Genomic DNA, 14,827 nt, shown 5'->3' with positions numbered 1-14,827 from the left:
AGTGGTCACACGACATACTATACAAAATAAAATAGTCCTTCTTGCAAACACGAATCTAATTAACATTTTATTTGAGAATTTGGATTTTGTATTAACATTTCTGTGGTTTTAATAGTTGCGTATTAACACGTTGCTTGTTGAAATTGTCTATACATCAACCCATAGCGTAGTGACTTTCTTGATTCATTTTCTTTTGATAAATCCCCATCCGGATGTATCGATGGTGAACAGAAGCGGCCCGTAAACTAATTGGCCTTCTCTTTGTCAAAATCTGACTTCCGTTTCTCATGTTTTGTTCGGGCTTCTGGATTCTGCCATCCCGGCTTTACAGTGAATTGGTTTTCCGCTTTGCTTCATCCGAAGTATTTCGGACAACAGAGTTGGCCCCCTGTTGATGTGGGAGGTGGGGCCGGAGCGCATCGTGTTGTCGTTCGTGCAAAACAACGTCTATTTACCTCGCTAGCTAGCTACCTTGCTAGCTAACAGCAGCCAGCTGAATTACATCCCACAGCCGTCGAGCTATGTTTCGATTTCTGAATGACGTCGATGACGACCCTTACATGCTGTAAGTCAACACAATTAAATTACATCTTCAATTGCATTTCGAGCTTCGTTTTGGGAGCACATCGCGCGGGTTTCCCGGTTAGCTCGGAGGCTGGTTACTCGTCCTCCTGGCCTGGTGTTGCACCAGACCTTGTGTCACTACGAACCCGGCGACATCACTTCTCAGTCGGGATGTCTTGCAAACGCATGCATAGCGAGATACTAAAGCGTGTTGCAAGGATCTCTCGGGTGATGTGAGTGATTTGATGGCGATGCAATCGTTTTGATTCGCCAGTGTGTTTTTTTTGCATGACGATGTTGGGACGTCATGCTTGTTAAACGAAAATCCAGACAAGCAACGTGATACTTAAAGGACAACCGACGCCTCCGGACAAGTTGTGTCCATAATTTGTAAAATCGCTTTAAATTACTTCGACTGAGTGTATATTACAAAGATTCCACCGCATATAGCTATATTTTACATTTTAAGACTCGCGCTGAATATTCCGGGAGTCTTGTTTTTGAGTTGGTGACGAGTCATCACGTCACGGAAGGAACGCCCCTGACCGAAAAAAGGACACGTAGCAGTCCTTCCATCAAATCAATGCATTTTGCTGTACTTTGTTTAGTCTGAAATCTTCGTGTAGCACCAAAAAGAGGCAGAAGATGGCGACAAAGCTCCGTGTAAGGAATTAATCAGCCCGTTTCCACGGGCCTCTTTTTGGTGCTACATTTCCCGCCCCCAGATACCTCAAAATGGCACGGAATAAATTCTTTAATCGATTGCAAACATGTATGCTTTCCTCTTCAGAACTATTTGAATCATATTCATCACTGGATGAGCAACAAGAAAGCATATTCTCCGAATCTGAAGCCATTGTTTTGATTCTCGAGCAAGACAAAAGACGTCTTGGGGTGATACCACAAACAAGGGGGCGGGACCTTCTGAAAATGGCCACTTCCGGTTTCAATTTTTTTGAGTTTCAGCACACTTTAAGTCATTTTTATTGGTGTTTGGCATTTGACAAAAAATATACTGCGTGTTTTGGGTATTTTAGATGCTATAAAACGTTTTTCTGATTCAGTTAGGAAACAAAAAATGGTGTCGGTTGTCCTTTAAGTGCAAAAGGAAATGCGAAGTGATATAAGTGCCTGATCCACCCCTCAATGGACATGCTCAGAGACTGATGAAATGCAGACAGCGTATTCTGATGTCAAATTCATTATTTTGGGGTGAAAACTAACAGATGGACGGATAGTCCACCCAGACGGTCAATAAATGGTCTGAGTTTATTTGAGTTTGGTCTTTATTTTGCATGAACGACACTATTAAACCATAATTTTATGCAGCCAGTAAGCGTCGATTAATCCACGAATTGGATGAAATAAAAAAAAAAAAATCTTAATTTCAATTTGTTTTCAATTTTGATTCAATTTCTGATTTGATCTATCCGAAATGGGCAAAATATATACTAAAAAAAGTATTAGAAAGGGTCAAATAATGTTCAGTTAATTATAACTTGGTTGTTGACTCATTGTTGAACCTCTCATATTCTAGAAATTAATTGATGACATCAAGTGTCCAAATGAAAAAATCATTTTAATGAACTTAAGTCTCCCTTAATAATAATAATAATAATAATAATAATAATAATAATAATAAAATATGTATCTCGATTCGGTTCCATTCCACTTTGTCATATGCTTGATTAATTTTTAAAATGAAACTTTAGTAACACCTTAATCGGCATTGCCATTTTTTTCCCGTTGCAGGGATCCTTTCGCCGCTCACAGGCAGCAAATGAGGAGCATGTTCGGACCGTTCGGCATGGACCCTTTTGCACTAGCGCCGCAGATTCAAGCGCCTCGCGCACCGCGGCGACAGGTAATGGAACAAAAATAGACCCACATATTACATATCAAACGCATAAGAAAATTAATGAATAACTAGTTTTTAAACGTGAAGTAAAAAATAATGACTGTTATTGTAGTTTACATGCCACAATTAGAAATTTTGGTTCGGACTTTAGCTAGCATCATGGAATTTCACATGCTAGATTTGCTTTCGCGGGCCGAATAAAATGATGTAAGGGGCCAGATTTGGTCCCCGGGCCTTGACTTTGACACCTGTGCTCTGAACCATTTTTTTCCAGGCTGGTGCTTTGACCCCGTTTGGCATGATGGGAATGGTGAGTATAGCCCCAGTATCCTGGTCACTTTCCATTTTAAAACATGTTGCCGGTTAATGTGATTCTCACCGTTTGCAGGGCGGAGGCTTCATGGACATGTTTGGCATGATGGGGGAAATGATGGAAAACATGGTGAGTCATTCAGCGAACAACTTCTGAGTGAGAGCATCCATACTAAGTTTCGGAAATCATAAATTGGGACATTTTCGTACTCGCGACTCGTGTTAAAATAACCCGAGCGTTACAAAAGTGTCAATTATAAGTCAATAAAACACAAAAATGCTTTCATTGTTTATCATGTATTTTTTTTTTTAGATTCACTCATACAATGGATAGCTAGCTATGTAGCTGGCTATCTATCCTTTTGCTATCTGTTTGCTATCTGTCTAGCTATCTCGCTATATAGCTGGCTATTTATCAATTTGCTATCTATTTGCTCTCTGTCTAGCTAGCTATGTAGCTGGCTATTTATCCGTTTGCTATCTATTTGCTATCTGTCTAGCTAGCTTGCTATGTAGCTGGCTATTTATTAGCTATATGGCTATCTAGCTAGTTAGCTAACTGTCTATCTGGCTATCTATTATTATTATTATTATTATTATTATTATTATTATTATTATTATTATAGTGTTGAATAACAAAGCACAATGAAAGGTCTTGAATGAATTTTGGACTTTTTGGGACTTAGTTGGCTTTTATTTTGGTTTCGAATGTCATTTTAGTTGTGGTTGATTTCATTTATTTGGCTTGAATTAGTTTTGATGATAGACATACCTTGTTAAACAACCTTCTCTTCCAGGAGAGGATTTCCGGATCGCCCAACTGTCAGACCTTCTCGTCTTCAACTGTGATCTCCTACTCCTCCATGGACGCCGGGGCTCCTACGGTGTACCAGCAAACCCATCAGACAAGACATGGCCCGGGAGGGGTGAGAACATGACGCTTACACGCTTGTACAAGACCAAAAAATTCGGATAATACTGACGATAATAATGGCGATAGTAATGGTGATAATAGTGACGATCATTATCACGTTAATTGTGACGATAATAATCACGTTAATGACGATAAAAGTGACGATAAAAGTGACGGTACTAGTGATGTAATAGTGACGGTAATGGTGACGGTAATAGTGACGATAATAGGGACGATAACAGGGATGATAATAGTGACGTAATGGGGACGGTAATGGTCACGGTAATGGTGACGGTAATAGTAACGATAATCATGACGATAATCGTGACGATAACAGTCACGTTAATAAGGCGATAATAAGGACGATATTGATGCCGATATTAATGACGATAATAATGACGAAAATAATGACAACAATAATGGTGATAATAATGACGTTAATAGTGACAATAATAATGGCGATAATAATTACAATACTAATGACGTACAGAGCCCGATTTGGCCCACGGGCCTCGAGTTTAACCGCCCCTATACTCTGTACACTGATGTATCAGCCGTTTTCGTAAACTTGCAGATCCGCGAGACCCGTCAGTCCATGCGAGACAGCGAAAGCGGCCTGGAGCGCCTGGCCATCGGCCACCACATCGGCGAACGGGCGCATATCATGGAGCGCTCGCGGAATCGCCGCACCGGAGACCGCGAAGAACGGCAGGACTTCATCAACCTGGATGAGAGTGAGTCGGGAACACTGTGGCATCACTAAACCACCCCCACATAAAAATGTTTTTGGCGCAGTTTAGAACGGATTAATAGCATTTCAATGCATTTTAATGAAGACACTTGCTTTGGTTTACAAACACATTGAATCCTTTGAACTCGTGAGTCAATGCCGCGCTGCATTTGTGTTATTTGAGTACAAACAACGCCTTGGCGAAAACGAGGCGCGTCAACGCGGTTGAACAACCGACCCTTCCTGTTTGTCAGCCGAAGCCGAGGCGTTCGACACCGAGTGGAGGACCCAGGCGGGGCGATACGCTCCGCCCGGCGCCCGCGGGTTGGACTACGGCCGAGACCGACGGGCGGGGGCGCAGCAGCAGCAGCAGCTCGCTCTCACCGCGCCGCCAAGCTCCACGACTCCGCCGGGACATCGGCACGACTCCCCACGACACCACCCGCCTCAGTCCCGCCCGCGTTACGACTGGTGAGAGGTACGAGCGCCCAATTTTCAGAAAACGAACCCCCAAAATATCTCACAAATCCCCCAAAAATATCGAATTTTGAGTGACTTAAAAACTCCAAATCACAGGTGGGAAAATTTTTGTGCTGCCTCCAAGATTGTTCTTGTAAATTACATACAAATGTTGGCTATAAACATTATAAACACATTACATTATACATTATAAACACAAAGATTCAAGGCTTTTCCTCCCAACCCCCGATGTCAAACATAAAAATGACACTCCTTCTCGTCTAATAGGAGTCCCACTCGTCAAACGTGAGCCAACCGGCGGAGGGCCAGAAGAATTTCTCATCTTGAAGATCCTTCCAACAACCTCCTTGTTGATGTTCAAGTTGACCGGACTGTCTATATACCATAAACATCTCCCAAACCAACCAACATAAATTTCCCCTACCCTCCACCCAGTTGATAGTCTTAGAATGAATCCTCCGCACGTTCACACACTTGTATAAACAATACAAACAAAAACAAAAAAAACAATCTTGCTTCCTCCCCTCGAAATTTGATGTGTGTGTTTTTTGCCCACTAAAAAAAAAAAAGTGCTCCAAGTATAAAGTGCATCTGGCTGTACAGCATCGTTTTATGTTTGTGGAGACACAAAATGTGTCTGTGAAATGGATTGTATACTGTTGACTTATGAAACTAGCTAGGTGACGTTAATAAAACATTGATAGATAACTCCTGCGTCTCTTCTGTGAAATATTTGAATGGTGACAACCCACGAAATATGCCAATCATATCCAAAACGTTTGTATTTGTTCTCAAATGTACAAAAAAAAAAACGGCAGACATATTATAGTGTCTACTTAATACAGCACACAGGTATGTGTCTTTAAAGGACAACCGACGCCATTTTTTTGTTTCCTAACTGACATCAGAAAAACGTTTTATACATCAAAAATACCCAAAACACGCAGGCTGATATTTTTAGTCAAATGCAAAACACCAATAAAAATGACTTAGTGTCCAAAATCTGCAAAAAATTGAGCTGCGAATTGGGTATTTTCAGAAAGTCCCGCCCCCAGTTCGTGACGTCACGCCAGCATTGCTGGAGAATCCAAACAATGGCTTCAGATTCGGAGAAGATGCTTTCTTGTTACTCATCCAGTTATGAATATGATTCAAATAGTTCTGAAGAGGAAAGCATACATGTTTGCAATCGATTCAAGAATTTATTCCGTGCCATTTTGAGGCAACATTGAGGGGAAATGGATCACCAAAAAAGAGGCAGAAAATGGCAACCAAGCTCCGTTGTTGGACATGGGCTGATTTGTCTGCTGGGAATTTGTGTCAGCTCGTATCAAATAGTAGTCTTGGTGCAACACACGATTCACCGTCGCGTTATGTTTTTTTCCTTCTAATTTTCGCCATCAACACGAAGTTTTCAGACCCAACAAACTACCCAAAATGCATTGTGTGTCGCTTTTCACGGTCAGGGTTGTTCCTGACGTGATGTCACGTCAGGAATCGTCATCAACTCAAAAACAAGACTTCCTGAATATTCAGCGCGAGTCTTAAAATGTAAAATATAGCTCTATGCGGTGGAATCTTTGTAAAATACGCTCAGTAGAAGTCATTTGAAGCCATTTTACAAATCATGGACACAACTTGTCCGGAGGCGTCGGTTGTCCTTTAAGGGAGACGCCACCTGTCTCCTTGACCTCCTTTTGACTGTGAGGACGGGCAGTTTTCCCGATTTGAACAGAGATAACATGCGAACTCCATCTCCCTCCCAACACTGCTCTCGTGACTCATCAGACCCCCCCCCCCACCCCCATAACCCTCAGTCCCGCCCCTCCTCTTGCATCGTACTCACCCTCCTCCTTCTTCTTCTCTTCATCTCCCATTTCCGTCCTTCCTCTCATTGCCGCACATCCTCTCGCTTCCTCCGCCGGGTGTCAAACAAGCTGCAGGTAAGAATTCCTCCATTCACATCGTCTGTTTGTCCGTCAGTCAATCCGGCCGCCATCTTGTCCTCGATGGGGACGATGCAGCCATGATAAGCAGATTCCCACTGGAGAATAAAGCGTTTGCTTTAATATCAGGCTTCTATTGTGGGAATCATAATGCAAAAAATAAAATAAATTAAAAAAAAAAACGGTCACATTGAGTGCTAGTGCTTAACACACAAATCTAAATGATTAATTATGTGGCATGTATTTTGATTTTGACAGGATGTCCATCGTGAATATTGTTGCTAGGGAGATCCTGGACTCCAGGGGAAACCCAACCGTGGAAGTTGATCTTCACACGGATAAAGGTGATGAAAATGGTCCAAGGTTGAATATTTCCATTGTGATTGCGCAACTAAATAATAATAATAATATATTTCATTTATAAGCGCTTTTCAAAACTCTCATGGTCACTTTACCCTCACAGGATAAGATTTTCTGCGGGTGAGCAGCGGCAGCCACACGCGCCAGCGTTCACTCAACCCGGAAGTAACTCAAATAGAAAGAAAGCTAACTAGCTAGCCAATAGACAGCCAGACAGATAACTAGTATATAGCTATAAGATAGCTAGATATATAGCTATTAGATAGCTAGCCAGATAGCTATATAGCCAAGGTTGAATATTTCCATTGTGATTGCACAACTAAATAATAATACTAATAATAATACATTTCATTTATAAGCGCTTTTCAAAACTCTCATGGTCACTTTACCCTCACAGGATAAGATTTTCTGCGGGTGAGCAGCGGCAGTCACACGCGCCAGCGTTCACGCAACTCGGAAGTAACTCAAATAGTAACTCAAATAGAAAGAAAGCTCGCTAGCTAGACAATAGACAGCCAGCCAGATAGCTATATAGCTATTAGATAGCTAGCTAGATAGCTATATAGCAATTACATAGCTAGCCAGGCAGCTAGATAGCAAATAGATACATTTGTTCATTTTTGTCATCTCCTTTCTAACTTTCAACAGTAATCTAGCTAGATAGATAGCTACATAGCTATTAGATAGCTAGCCAGATAGCTATATCGCTATTAGAGAGCTAGCCAGGCAGCTGGATAGCAAATAGATACATCTGATATAGGTTAAAATTGGTGGACAAAAATGGAAATGTACCTTTTGCTCACCATTTTGTCCCCAATGCAGGCCTTTTCCGAGCTGCTGTGCCAAGCGGCGCTTCCACCGGAATACACGAAGCTCTGGAACTCCGAGATGGAGATAAAACTCGCTATAAGGGCAAAGGTAAGTGGTAAGACACTGCAGAGGAAATAATAAGAAAAATAATTCTCGGTTCCAGTAAGAAAATGAAAATTTGTCAGCTAGTTATACTTAGTTAATCAATTTAGTTACTTTATCGTTTGGTTGATCAATCAGTTAGTTGCAGTATTTAGTTGGTTAGCTGGTTAAGCTAGTAAACTAGTTCCCCATTTTTAAAACGGGGTACCGGAGGATGTGTGTTCCAACTACAGTCAACTAGTTAGTGAGGAAGTTAGTTTATTGTTGGTTGGTCGGTTAGCTCATTAGCTAGCTAATTATTTAGTTGGTTATTTGGCTTTTCATCGATGGCCCACTCCTGTACGACTGAGAGCTTACACAGACGTAACTAACCTACTAAGTAGCAAACTAACTACATGTTGAGTTTTTGGGGATCGCTCGTGTCATACGTAAATATATACACATTTCAATACACAAACACACAAACACCGTGGGCCGCCATGTTTCCACAAACAATACAGTAAAGTCTCGTTATATCGATATCGGATATATCGATAGTCCCGGTTATATCGATACTATTTCTATGCACGCACGGAGAAAATTACATGCAAACAGAGTCGGATATATCGATAGTCCCGGTTATATCGATATTTTTTCGGACTCCCTTGAATATCGATATAACGAGACTTTACTGTATTTTGAATGAAGTATTCTGCACTTGTGTCTCAGGCGTCACTAAAGCTGTCGGTCAAATCAACGAGACCCTCGGACCAGCCCTCATCCAGTCAGTGAGTCGGAAAGGAGTCCCAGAACCAAGACTTAGTTGACCAGGTTTTGTTTTCACGGCGATGGTGACATGAAATTTCTCCAATGTGTGCGTTTAAGGGGATCAGCGTCCTGGAGCAGGAAAAACTGGACAACCTGATGATCGAAATGGACGGCACCGAAAACAAATGTAGGTCTTTTGTTCACGGTTTTTCCACGTTTGATCAAACGGCGGACCGTAACGTCACTTCTGTTGCAGCTAAGTTTGGCGCCAACGCCATTTTGGGTGTCTCCTTGGCTGTATGTAAAGCGGGAGCGGCGGAGAAGGACGTCCCGTTGTACCGTCACATCGCCGATTTGGCGGGAAACCAAGACCTGGTTCTCCCGGTTCCGGTGAGTTCGAGCTTCCAAACCTTCCCTTCAGACAGTGCACTGAAGTCAACATGGCGTCTGGTGTCCTTCAGGCTTTTAACGTGATCAACGGGGGCTCACATGCCGGCAATCGGTTGGCGATGCAGGAGTTCATGGTACTCCCCGTCGGGGCGGAGTCATTCCGCGAAGCTCTGCGTGTGGGGGCGGAGCTATACCAGACCCTGAGGGACGTCATTAAAGAGAAGTATGGTCAAGATGCGACCAACGTGGGCGACGAGGGGGGGTTCGCACCCAACATTCAGGAGAACAGTGAAGGTGAGAAAGCACAAATCAAATCGCGGAAGTTCTGTGAGGCTCATTACACTCACTTGTGCGCCTACCAGGAAAATAATTCTATAAAAATATTATAATCTGTTTCCTTTCATGAAGAAAAAGCGAACTATGCATCATATTTACTAAAGACCAGTGTCACCCCTAGGCCTTCAGTAGTGCTATGTCTGAATCACTATAAGGCCTAGCTAGCTATCTGTTAGCTATCTATTAGCTAGCTAGCTTTCTATCCGAGTTACTTAGCTATCTATTAGCTGTCTATTAGCTAGCTAGCTTTCTATCTGAGTTACTTACGGGTTGAGTGAAGGCCTGGATAGCTATCTGTTAGCTAGCTAGCTTTCTAGCCGAATTACTTCCGGGTTGAGTGACTTATCCTTTGACCGTAGAGTGACCTTGAGAGTTTGGAAAGGCACTTACAAATGAAATGTATTCTTCTTCTTCTTATTATTATTATTATGACCTACAGACGACACAAGAAGACATCGAGGCACTTATTGAAGCTCCTAGACTCACTTCAACATGGTTCTTAGGCACCAAGATGGCGCCAAAGGAATACTTTTACATGACACATGGCGCAAAAAAGCAAAAAAATACAACTAAGTGGCCAAATTCCGATTTTTTTTCTTCTGTTTACATAAAAACGGACTTTATATATAATAAACAACTCTGATGGATAAACAACACGCCGTGTGACCTGATCCCCCCTCGCAGCTCTGGAGCTGATCAAGACGGCCATCGAGAAGGCGGGCTTCACCGACAAAGTAGTGATCGGGATGGACGTGGCCGCCTCCGAGTTCTTCATGGAGGGCAAGTACGACCTGGATTTCAAGTCCCCGCCCAACGCCGCACGAAACATTAGCGGCGAGGAGCTAGCCGCCATCTACCAAGGCTTCATAAACAACTACCCAGGTTCTTATTTCTTCTACTGTCACTTTGGAGACACATATTAGAAGCTGGCATGAAAACTTGTTTACCCCCACCCCCCTCCATTTTTTACACAATGATGTTTCCTCGCAGTTGTTTCTATTGAAGATCCCTTCGACCAGGATGACTGGCCAGCCTGGACTCAGTTCACGGCCTCAGTGGGCATTCAGGTATGAGACGCAGCCACACGTTCCAGCGTTTACTCAACCCGGAAGTAACTCAAATAGATAGAAAGCTAGCTAGCTAGCTATCTAATAGATAGCTACTTTACAGTCACGAGATAAGTTTTTGGGGGGTGAACAGCAGCAGTCACGCACCAGCTTTCATTGAACCCAGAAGTAACTCAAATAGATAGAAAGCTAGCTAGCTAATAGCTTAATTACAGTCACAGGATAAGTTTTTTGTGGGTGAACAGCAGAAGCCACACGTGCCAGCGTTCACTCAAAGTAACTCAAATAGATAGAAAGCTAGCTTGCTAGATAATAGATAGCTACTATACAGTCAAAGGACACGTATTTAGAACTGCTTCATGTTACAAAGAGGGTACATATCCACCGTAAATAGATAAGCACGTATTCAAAATGTATTTATGCAGGTGGTTGGGGACGATCTGACCGTCACCAACCCACGTCGGATCCAACGCGCCGTGGAAGACAAAGCCTGCAACTGCCTGCTGCTAAAAGTCAACCAGATCGGTTCCATCACGGAGGCCATTAAAGCGTGAGTTGATCGAGTACAGGTAACATCCGATTTACGACCGAGTTCCGTGACGACCGAACGGTCGTAAATCAAAATGGTCGTAAGTCGAAATCCATTCAAAATGTTGAATAGAGACTCAGAGGCTAAATGACTCGCAAACCACCCCTCTCTGGTGCCATCACACGGTCGATTGCTGTGCGAGAGTGACATGCTAGCTGGCTGGCCAAAATTGTCCAACATGTTGCCGGCTAGCGCATTCTAGCTCCATTCTAAACTGCGCTGCTAGCGCATTACAGTGCCAGGCGTAGAATTATTTTTTTTAAAATGGAGGTCTTGGTCTTAAGTACGAGTGGTTGTAAATTGTGCCGGTTGTAAGTTGAACTGGTCGTAAGTTACCTGTATATGATCCCTTTCTCGTTCAGCTGCAAGTTGGCGCAGGAGAACGGCTGGGGCGTGATGGTGAGCCACCGCTCGGGCGAGACCGAGGATACCTTCATTGCAGATCTGGTGGTGGGACTCTGCACCGGACAGGTGACAAATAAATAAATAAATAAATACATAAATAAATAAGTAAATAAATAAATAATAGACAACAATAAATACACAAATACATGGATCATAAATAGATAAATAAGTAAAGATAAACAAATATATAAACAAATAAATACATTGGTGCACAAATAAAAAAACAGATAAGAAAAATAATAAACAAACAAATAAATAAATAAATGAATACATAAATACATAAAATACAGTAAATGGATAATAAATAGATAAATAATTAGAAAGATATATAAATAAATAGGTGCATAAATAAATAAATAAAATAAATACAATGTACAAATAAGAAAATAAATAAATGCACAAATAAACAGATAATAAATAAATAGGTGCACAAATAGATAAACTAAAACGGATAATAGACAAATAAACAAATAAATACACAACTAAATGGAAAATAAATAAATACATAAATGGGTGGGTGCACAAACCAATAAACAAATAAATGGAAAATAGACATATAAAAACAAACAAATGCACAAATAAATAAACACATAAAGGGATAATAAAGAAAAAAAAATAAATACATGGATAATGAACAAATACATATATAAATGCATAAATAAACACATAAATGGAAAATAAATAGATAATTAAACACATGAATAGATAGATAAATACATAAATAGCTGCACAAATAAATAAACAAATAAACGGATAATGGACAAAAAATAAACGCACAAATAAATGGATCATATATAGATAAACAAATAAATAAATAGGTGCACAAATAAATAAAAAATGAACATAATAATGTCCAAATAAAAAATAAATAAATGCACAAACAAACAACCAAATAAATTGATAATAAACAGACACTGTAAATAAATAAACAAAAATAAATAAATCGGTGCACAAATAAAGAAACAAATAAACAGCTAATAGACAAATAAATAAATACATGAACAAATAAATTGATCATAAATAAATACATAAATAAATAAACAAATGGGCGCATAAATAAAAAAATAAACAGATAAGAGACAAATTAAAAAAAATAAATAAATGTACAAATAAATGAACACAAATGGATAATAGATAGATAAATACATAGCTGCACAAATAATAAATAAATATAAAAATAAATACATAGGTGCACAAATAAAGAAACAAATAAACAGCTAATAAACAAATAAATAAATACATGCACAAATAAATTGATCATAAATAAATATATAAATAAATGAACAAATGGGTGCATAAATAAAAAAACAGATAATAGACAAATTAAAAAAATTATAATAAATGCACAAATAAATGAACACAAATGGATAATACATAAATAAATATATAGATAGGTGCAAAAATAACAAATAAATAAATAAATAAATAAATAGAAAAATAAATGAATATGTGCACAAATAAAGAAACAAATAAACAGCTAATAAACAAATAAATAAATACATGCACAAATAAATTGATCATAAATAAATATATAAATAAATGAACAAATGGGTGCATAAATAAAAAAACAGATAATAGACAAATTAAAATAATAATAATAAATGCACAAATAAATGAACACAAATGGATGATACATAAATAAATATACAGATAGGTGCACAAATAAATAAATAAATAAATAAATACGTTTCCGATCAAGGGCTGGTACCAATTATTGGAATTTCCATTTTAATTGATCCCAACCTATTTAGTTCGACAGGTTGACCGTGGAGTTGCTTTCCAGCGCAAAGGACAACAACGCATGCGGACTTCAACTTCCACCGTCATCAAACACCATTTGATTGTAATTCATAAAACAATATATTTTTGTCTTTTTTTTTTTTTTTTTAGATTAAAACAGGAGCCCCCTGTCGCTCTGAACGTTTGGCCAAATACAATCAGCTCATGAGGTGCATACCCACATGTATATCCGTTGTACTTAGCGAGTACTCTGCAAATAGTCACTAATATGTTCATTTGTCCAATCGTTCCCTTCCTGTCCATCAACTTCAGGATTGAGGAAGAATTGGGCGAGCAAGCTCGTTTTGCCGGGCACAACTTTCGCAACCCCAGCGCGCTCTGAGCACCGAACGCCGCGGAAATTCTCCTTTTGCCGAGTTGACCGATTGGTGCGAGCGTCTCCCTGCGCTGCTGACCTGCCATCACTTCCTTCCGTTCAACTGTGGATGATTTTCGTCCTTTTCGTGTGCTCTTGTTGTCCTTCCCTACTGTGAATACAAAGCGGCTTTAAAAATCAAGCGATGTGTGTGACTCAATGTTTCTTCATGTTCAAAAATGAACATTACTCCTACATTAAGCGTACAATGTAACCTCGGTTTACGAACCCCTTGGCTTACGAACTTTTCCGTTTACGAACGTTACATTTATGAAAATTTTACCTTGACATACGAACTATTTTTCGGGATACACACGGAGCTGCCACAATGAGTGATGTGTCGTTCGCGAACGAGCCCGTTCTCCTAACAAGAAAATGGCAGCCGACTGTTTTTGTCCTCTATCCCCCGCCCCACAGTCTTCGGTTAAAGCCACGTGATTGGTCAAGAATGCAGCAGTGGGGGGATGGGGTTACAGACAGAGAGAGAGTGAGGCCGTTCTCCAAAAAACAAAATGGCGTCTTCGGTTTAGGCCACGTGATTGGTCAAGAACCCAGCAGTGGGCGGGGGGGTTAAACATTAAAGACACAGGCAGACAGAGAGAGAGTGAGAAAACACACACACACGAAAGGGAGATGACAGAGCTTGAAACAAAAAAAGACAAAAATGTGAGAATAGTGAGAAAATGGATAGAAAACAGTTAAAATATCCCATCAATCAGGCTCCACAAATAACCCCCACAAGTCATCTGTACACTTGATGCAAAAAGCGATCAACCCAGCTAAACAGATCACAATTGATGAAGAACTAGATACAATTATCGCAGAGAAAGCACCTACAAGGGATCATTCCTCAAGATGGTGAAAGGTTACGTTCCTCATCAAGTGTTTAATGCTGATGAAACCGGACACTCCATTCCATCAAGCCATTAACGACCATCACAAAGATAAATAAAACGACTTTATTATACAGTACAGTTTATTTCTTTAATTATAATACCATATCAAAATTATTATACATAAAATAAGGTATATTTTGTGTAGTTTTACGGCTTAGAAAATTAGA

At 40.2% G+C, this 14,827-nt stretch overlaps 2 protein-coding genes and 1 long non-coding RNA gene across 5 annotated transcripts in view; 2 read left to right on the top strand and 1 right to left on the bottom strand.

Annotated features, from left to right (window-relative positions):
- Positions 1–244: 244 nt before the first annotated feature.
- On the top strand, positions 245–5,429 carry mlf2 (myeloid leukemia factor 2). The gene is made up of 8 exons (XM_088999404.1): positions 245–565; positions 2,317–2,428; positions 2,697–2,732; positions 2,811–2,864; positions 3,532–3,660; positions 4,222–4,381; positions 4,632–4,855; positions 5,125–5,429. Exons 1-7 carry the CDS (start codon positions 522–524, stop codon positions 4,850–4,852), a joined length of 756 nt encoding a protein of 251 aa, XP_088855530.1. The 5' UTR covers positions 245–521; the 3' UTR covers positions 4,853–4,855; positions 5,125–5,429.
- A 1,253-nt stretch (positions 5,430–6,682) lies between these two features.
- Positions 6,683–13,906, top strand: eno2 (enolase 2). 2 transcript variants are annotated; one of them, XM_088999403.1, is made up of 13 exons: positions 6,683–6,800; positions 7,062–7,147; positions 7,986–8,081; positions 8,784–8,842; positions 8,940–9,009; positions 9,079–9,212; positions 9,284–9,506; positions 10,233–10,430; positions 10,539–10,615; positions 11,041–11,165; positions 11,567–11,675; positions 13,500–13,558; positions 13,662–13,906. In XM_088999403.1, the coding sequence occupies exons 2-13, from the start codon at positions 7,063–7,065 to the stop codon at positions 13,729–13,731; spliced, it is 1,305 nt and encodes a 434-aa protein (XP_088855529.1). In that variant the 5' UTR covers positions 6,683–6,800; position 7,062; the 3' UTR covers positions 13,732–13,906. The 2 variants fall into 2 exon arrangements, with proteins under 2 accessions (XP_088855529.1, XP_088855527.1); XM_088999401.1 differs by having other exon boundaries at positions 8,940–9,212.
- LOC148897134 (uncharacterized) overlaps positions 9,101–14,827 on the bottom strand; it is a 26,479-nt gene continuing 20,752 nt past the window's right edge. The window contains exons 3-5 of one of the 2 annotated variants that reach the window (XR_016115403.1): positions 11,541–11,662; positions 9,312–9,412; positions 9,101–9,237 (exon numbers count right to left, since the gene is read on the bottom strand). This is a non-coding gene — a long non-coding RNA (uncharacterized LOC148897134). Of the gene's footprint in view, positions 9,238–9,274; positions 9,413–11,540; positions 11,663–14,827 lie in introns of those variants that run through there. The other variant, XR_016115404.1, reaches the window with a different exon arrangement.

Source organism: Hippocampus bargibanti, linkage group LG06 (genome assembly GCF_051943395.1).
Source record: "Hippocampus bargibanti isolate YZ-2025 linkage group LG06, ASM5194339v1, whole genome shotgun sequence".
Lineage (NCBI taxonomy): Eukaryota > Metazoa > Chordata > Actinopteri > Syngnathiformes > Syngnathidae > Hippocampus > Hippocampus bargibanti.
The sequence above is the reverse complement of the archived record's forward strand: the minus strand, read 5'-3'. Positions and strand labels throughout refer to the sequence as shown.

Bases quoted from the DNA above. Each gene is read 5' to 3' on its own strand.
- mlf2 (XM_088999404.1), top strand. From the start codon at position 522: ATGTTTCGATTTCTGAATGACGTCGATGACGACCCTTACATGCT. The intron at 566-2,316 runs GTAAGTCAACAC...TTCCCGTTGCAG, and splicing joins GATGACGACCCTTACATGCT to GGATCCTTTCGCCGCTCACA. The intron at 2,429-2,696 runs GTAATGGAACAA...ATTTTTTTCCAG, and splicing joins CTCGCGCACCGCGGCGACAG to GCTGGTGCTTTGACCCCGTT.
- eno2 (XM_088999401.1), top strand. From the start codon at position 7,063: ATGTCCATCGTGAATATTGTTGCTAGGGAGATCCTGGACTCCAGGGGA. The intron at 11,676-13,499 runs GTGACAAATAAA...TTTTTTTTTTAG, and splicing joins TGGGACTCTGCACCGGACAG to ATTAAAACAGGAGCCCCCTG. The intron at 13,559-13,661 runs GTGCATACCCAC...CATCAACTTCAG, and splicing joins AAATACAATCAGCTCATGAG to GATTGAGGAAGAATTGGGCG.